The sequence below is a fragment of the Hippichthys cyanospilos genome, chromosome 18 (assembly GCF_059441005.1).
Source record: "Hippichthys cyanospilos isolate Australia breed blue-spotted pipefish chromosome 18, RoL_Hcya_1.0, whole genome shotgun sequence".
Classification (NCBI taxonomy): Eukaryota; Metazoa; Chordata; class Actinopteri; order Syngnathiformes; family Syngnathidae; genus Hippichthys; species Hippichthys cyanospilos.
This window is the reverse complement of record NC_142386.1, coordinates 8358179-8364846: the sequence shown is the minus strand read 5'-3', so window position 1 is coordinate 8364846 and position 6668 is coordinate 8358179. Positions and strand designations below refer to the sequence as shown.

The 6668-nt window shown below is 42.2% G+C and overlaps 1 protein-coding gene across 2 annotated transcripts; it reads right to left on the bottom strand.

The window, feature by feature from the left end:
• Positions 1–276: 276 nt before the first annotated feature.
• On the bottom strand, positions 277–5727 carry LOC148408841 (polyubiquitin-C). Of its 2 annotated transcripts, XM_088441252.1 has the most exons (3): positions 5576–5727; positions 3820–5015; positions 277–1710 (listed from the first exon to the last, which is right to left on the bottom strand). In XM_088441252.1, exons 2-3 carry the CDS (start codon positions 5005–5007, stop codon positions 385–387), a joined length of 2514 nt encoding a protein of 837 aa, XP_088297378.1. In that variant the 5' UTR covers positions 5008–5015; positions 5576–5727; the 3' UTR covers positions 277–384. The 2 variants fall into 2 exon arrangements, with proteins under 2 accessions (XP_088297378.1, XP_088297377.1); XM_088441251.1 differs by lacking the exons at positions 3820–5015; positions 5576–5727 and adding an exon at positions 2317–2483 and having other exon boundaries at positions 277–1766.
• Positions 5728–6668: the final 941 nt, after the last annotated feature.

Genomic DNA, 6668 nt, shown 5'->3' with positions numbered 1-6668 from the left:
CTTACCTTCATACTTTTTATTCTAGACTTTGTAGTGTAGTCATTCGAATTGAGAATTTTTTTGTTTATGCTGTTTTGAATGATTGACGCTAGATGGCGCCAAAAAGACAGTGTACCATAGCCATTGACGCTTACGATGCATGTCGATACATTTTTATAGTCCTATAGTGACTCATTAAACTACAGCAGTGTTTATCAAAAATAAAGCTTCAACTATCTTACTAATTGATTATATATACGCATATACGAATTAAAAAAAAGGAAACTCCAAGAGTGATAACTTGAATCATTTATTCCAACATTGTGCATTGAACATTTGGTCATCTTGGCAAACACCTTTAAAACTGCCAACACTAACTTTGACTTGGCATGGAATGGTGATGATTTATTGGCCACCTCGCAGGCGCAGGACAAGATGGAGGGTGGACTCCTTCTGGATGTTGTAGTCTGAGAGGGTGCGACCATCTTCCAGTTGCTTGCCAGCAAAGATCAATCGCTGCTGGTCTGGGGGAATGCCTTCCTTATCTTGGATTTTGGCCTTGACGTTCTCAATGGTGTCACTTGGCTCAACCTCAAGAGTGATGGTCTTGCCAGTGAGGGTCTTCACAAAGATCTGCATGCCACCTCGCAGACGCAGAACAAGATGGAGGGTAGACTCCTTCTGGATGTTGTAGTCAGAGAGGGTGCGACCATCTTCAAGTTGCTTGCCAGCAAAGATCAACCTCTGCTGGTCTGGTGGAATGCCTTCCTTATCTTGGATTTTGGCCTTGACGTTCTCAATGGTGTCACTGGGCTCAACTTCAAGGGTGATGGTCTTTCCGGTCAAGGTCTTCACGAAGATCTGCATGCCACCTCGCAGACGCAGGACAAGATGGAGGGTGGACTCTTTCTGGATATTGTAGTCTGAGAGGGTGCGACCATCTTCTAGTTGCTTGCCAGCAAAGATCAACCTCTGCTGGTCTGGGGGAATGCCTTCTTTGTCCTGGATTTTGGCCTTGACGTTCTCAATGGTGTCACTGGGCTCAACTTCAAGGGTGATGGTCTTGCCAGTCAAGGTCTTCACAAAAATTTGCATGCCACCTCGCAGGCGCAGAACAAGATGGAGGGTGGACTCCTTCTGAATGTTGTAGTCTGAGAGGGTGCGGCCATCTTCAAGTTGCTTGCCGGCAAAGATCAACCTCTGCTGGTCTGGGGGAATGCCTTCCTTGTCCTGGATTTTGGCCTTGACATTTTCAATGGTGTCACTTGGCTCAACCTCAAGAGTGATGGTCTTGCCAGTCAAGGTCTTCACAAAGATCTGCATGCCACCACGCAGACGCAGGACAAGATGGAGGGTGGACTCCTTCTGAATGTTGTAGTCTGAAAGGGTGCGGCCATCTTCTAGTTGCTTGCCAGCAAAGATCAACCTCTGCTGGTCTGGGGGAATGCCTTCCTTGTCCTGGATTTTGGCCTTGACATTTTCAATGGTGTCACTTGGCTCAACCTCAAGAGTGATGGTCTTGCCAGTCAAGGTCTTCACAAAGATCTGCATGCCACCACGCAGACGCAGGACAAGATGGAGGGTGGACTCCTTCTGAATGTTGTAGTCTGAAAGGGTGCGGCCATCTTCTAGTTGCTTGCCAGCAAAGATCAACCTCTGCTGGTCTGGGGGAATACCTTCCTTGTCCTGGATCTTGGCCTTGACATTCTCAATGGTGTCACTGGGCTCAACCTCAAGGGTGATTGTTTTGCCAGTTAGAGTTTTCACAAAGATCTGCATGTTTACACCTAAGACGAACAAAACAAAAAAGTAAAACTTGTTAGAAAAAACGCAATTTAAAAGGAATACAGGATCGCGTTTTAATATTTGAATTACACCCATTTTAAAATCAAAACATTTTAGAAAACACGTTTTTATTACTGTTGCAAAAATCAATTGTGTAGTAAGGCGTTGAAGGGGGGACGCTTCGTTGATACTTGTGTCGACAGCGCCATTTTGAAGGATTGTTGACTCCCTTTTGTTCATTTGCCGTTGTCCAAAATGGAAGCGACCACTGAAAATGTCGAGTCACTGCGTTTGCTAACAGTTGCCATTGACCTAAATCGTCAAATAAACGACGGAACGTCGAGAAAAAAAATAATTTATACCGTATTTCGTGAACTTAAGGGTACGCGGTATTGAAAAACAAAAACTTAACTTAAGCTGATTAATTGAATACACAACGGCCACCATTTTATTTTCGACAATTCGGTAAGCTCATATTGTCCAAACCCTCTAAGTAAACGACTCAAGGTGGATAAAATTCTACAGCTCAATCAACAAAAAAAGTTTACTTACTATTCAGAAGTGTCGGTATTTATATTTTCTTTAACTTCGTGGAGTTTCCGTTGCAGCTGACGTACAATGAAATACCGCAGATGCGGGAAAAGCCCTTTATATAGTATGGAGGCTGAAACGTCATTGGTCATATCCATCCGCATAAAAAAATAGTTCCCTTCTTCTTTGGCACACTGCAGTTCGAACTGCAGGGGTTATTTCGTTGACAGCGGTTAAATTTAATGGAAATTTTAGGAATATACAAAATCACTTATCAATGAAAGAGTAATTCTAAAAAAATGTTTCTTTATGACAGCGTGACCGCGGAATAACATCACATTACACTAAACTTCTGAAATATCTTTGGACGACTTCAGCGACTCGAGTCTTCATTTTTGATTGGATGGGTGGATTGTTTGTTGGATTTGCCATTGGTTGTTGAACAGGAAGTACCCTCAACGATTGATTGATTGGATGGATGGATTGTTTGTTAGATTTGCCATTGGTTGTTGAACAGGAAGTACCCTCAACGAGTACCGCAAAAACATTAACACCTGACCTTTATAAATCTTGTCCTGTATATATCATAATCTCCCGTGTAATATTTGTCTCAAAATGTCCCTACCTCCCTAAATCATTAGTTTTTAAACGTTCGTTTATCATAGTTTCATGCAGTATAAATTGCAACATATAGGCGTATTTTGTTCAACAAGATCGTTTGAGGTTTTGTCTAAACTGCCGTATGAACTGTCCCTGACGTCATGCACATTTTGTATAAAAATGTTACAAAAATCAACCCATCCTCACATGTACCTTTTACTTAAAACCAGGGGTACTCTGTACCCGGAAACGACCAGCTTGATACCCAATTCATGTCTTCCTTTTAAATCTATTACCGTTTTAGTCAGAAATACATAATATTTTTGCTGTAATTCACTTAAAGAAGGAACGTGTATTTCACCTCAGATGAATTTAAGGCATTAATCCCTTGAGGACAAAACATAAGTTTTACTTGTTTAGCAGTAATACCCACTTTTACAGGTAGGCAAAATAACTTGCAAACTGCCCAGCATTTGCTTCATTTTGTCGTGGCCATAGATTTTTTTCCTGTCTGAAATTAACTCGTTTGAAATGCACTGTTTTAGACTAGAATACGTGCCTGTCATTGGTGTAGTGAGCAATTGGTGAGTCAGTTTGTTATTGTTCAATATTAGGCACTCTGCCATAAAATGTAGAGAATTGACTTGGCACTCAATTTCAGAAAAAAACAAAACACTAGTCAGTTTCATCATTTATTTCAACATTTGCCTTTGAAATTCACATTGCACTTTATTCAACCTATTGGCCACCCCTCAGACGGAGGACAAGATGGAGGGTGGACTCCTTCTGGATGTTGTAGTCTGAGAGGGTGCGACCATCTTCCAGTTGCTTACCAGCAAAGATCAACCTCTGCTGGTCAGGGGGAATGCCTTCCTTGTCCTGGATTTTGGCTTTGACGTTCTCAATTGTGTCACTGGGCTCAACTTCAAGTGTGATGGTCTTGCCTGTTAAGGTCTTCACGAAGATCTGCATGCCACCTCGCAGACGCAGGACAAGATGGAGGGTGGACTCCTTCTGAATGTTGTAGTCTGAGAGGGTGCGGCCATCTTCAAGTTGCTTGCCAGCAAAGATCAACCTCTGCTGGTCTGGTGGAATGCCTTCCTTGTCCTGAATTTTGGCCTTGACGTTCTCAATTGTGTCACTGGGCTCAACTTCAAGTGTGATGGTCTTGCCAGTTAAGGTCTTCACGAAGATCTGCATGCCACCTCGCAGACGCAGGACAAGATGGAGGGTGGACTCCTTCTGGATATTGTAGTCTGAGAGGGTGCGGCCATCTTCCAGTTGCTTGCCAGCAAAGATCAACCTCTGCTGGTCTGGTGGAATGCCTTCCTTGTCCTGAATTTTGGCCTTGACATTCTCAATTGTGTCACTGGGCTCAACCTCAAGTGTGATGGTCTTGCCAGTTAAGGTCTTCACGAAGATCTGCATGCCACCTCGCAGACGCAGGACAAGATGGAGGGTGGACTCCTTCTGGATATTGTAGTCTGAGAGGGTACGGCCATCTTCCAGTTGCTTGCCAGCAAAGATCAACCTCTGCTGGTCTGGTGGAATGCCTTCCTTGTCCTGAATTTTGGCCTTGACATTTTCAATTGTGTCACTGGGCTCAACCTCAAGTGTGATGGTCTTGCCAGTTAAGGTCTTCACGAAGATCTGCATGCCACCTCGCAGACGCAGGACAAGATGGAGGGTGGACTCCTTCTGGATATTGTAGTCTGAGAGGGTACGGCCATCTTCCAGCTGTTTTCCAGCAAAGATCAACCTCTGCTGGTCTGGGGGAATGCCTTCCTTGTCCTGGATTTTGGCCTTGACGTTCTCGATTGTGTCACTGGGCTCCACCTCTAGTGTGATGGTCTTGCCAGTCAAGGTCTTCACGAAGATCTGCATGCCACCTCGCAGACGCAGGACAAGATGGAGGGTGGACTCCTTCTGGATGTTGTAGTCTGAGAGGGTGCGGCCATCTTCCAGCTGTTTACCAGCAAAGATCAACCTCTGCTGGTCTGGGGGAATGCCTTCCTTGTCCTGGATTTTAGCTTTGACATTCTCGATTGTGTCACTGGGCTCAACCTCAAGGGTGATGGTCTTGCCAGTCAAGGTCTTCACAAAGATCTGCATGTTTCCACCTAAAATTAATACAAAATGTGAAACATTATGAATCACGATTTAAAATCATGTATGTCAGAAAATTAGTAAATTATCTTTGGTTGCTAACTTTTACAATGTGATATGTTCACTTAACATTTATACTCAAAACGACATTGGACACTAACTTTAAAACCTAATATAATGGTATGTAGTTGAAGGAAAAAGGTGAAAAACGATTCTTTATTCTGTCATCAGCGCCATTTTGAGCTTACGACTCCCTTGTGTTGATGTGTCGTCGCCCATAATGGAAGCGCCCACTGAAAATGTCGAGTCACTGCTAATGCTAACGGGTAGACATTTTCAAATCATCAAATAGACGATGTAATTTAGCAAGAAAAACATACCCTTCTGATGTGTTTCGTGAACGTAATGAGCTTACCACATTATTTTAAAAGTACGTCTTCGTGTAAATTCAACGGCTGCTAGTTTCTACTAAGAACATTAAGGCTAGTTTAGCTCGCTTAAACCCCCCATAAAGACACAATCTACGCCAGGTACCTTTGATAAAATAACTCGGAACAAAACTTTAGTTACTTACGATAAAAAACCGACGTTAATGCAGGAATGATTTATCTCTCGTAGTCTCTTGTTGTCTTCAGCGAACGTTCTATGAAAACTCCTTCAGCCAACCACTATATATACTGAGAGCGCTGCTACGTCATACAGAATATCCTTCCGCACAAAAATAGTTCCGTCATTCCCCGGTACACTTCATGTCAACTTATGGAGTTTGTTTTTTTTTGGCACCCATTGCACTTAAATGGTATTTTAAATATAGAGGCAATCAAATACCAATAATGGAGTAAAGGTTGAGTCAAAATAATAAACTTGGACGGCACGCGGAATAATATCACATTTCACTGACGTCCTTCTTCCCTGAATTTTCTAGAAGGATCGAAGACCTACTCGAATCTTCTTGTTCTGATTGGATGGCTGGATTGTTTGTTTGACTTGCCATTGGTTGCTCAGCAGTTAAGTAACCTTAATGTTGACGAGAATCGTAATAATAAAACATAGCTAGACTTGTATAAGATCCTTATGTGATGTGTTTTGACTTGCTTTGACTTTACTGTGCGATTTTTTGTGGTCCGTTTTAAACTTAATTGCCAGGTATATGTTAAGTGCAAGTGACACTAATGGGACAACATGGGCGTTTCAATCACAATTTTAAGGAGGTGGTGACACCCTTAAATTGAAAGTTAACACTCTAAAAATGAAAGAAATTATTATTTTGATTGAATATATGCACCCAAAGGGTAGAACAAGATGTGAAAATAAAGTACTTGAAATGTAGTATTATATTAACATTAACAACAAAATCAAAACAGCGTGTGTGCTTCTCATTCACTTATGTGGGAATGAACGTCCATTAACATGTACAAAACCGTTACATTTATCTTGCCTGTTTGGTAGTGCCTCATCCCTATCCTCCCCGCGTTGTTGGAGGTTCATTTGATCCCAAATAAATCTGTTGGTCGGCTGAAACGTGACTGGTGAACACATGCTACCAGCTGTTGCAATAGCGGCTTGCATTATTTTGGGCCACCCATATACTCTCACAACATGTTAATTTGATAGCATAGCTTTCTGTTGAAATTAGGTCCTGACATAAATAAATAAATAAAAAGTAT

Coding starts and splice junctions, on each gene's coding strand:
- LOC148408841 (XM_088441252.1), bottom strand. CDS start 5,007: ATGCAGATCTTTGTGAAGACCTTGACTGGCAAGACCATCACCCTTGAG. Junction 1,711..3,819: donor GCAAGACCATCACACTTGAA/GTTGAGCCCAGT, acceptor ATCACCCTTGAG/GTTGAGCCCAGTGACACCAT.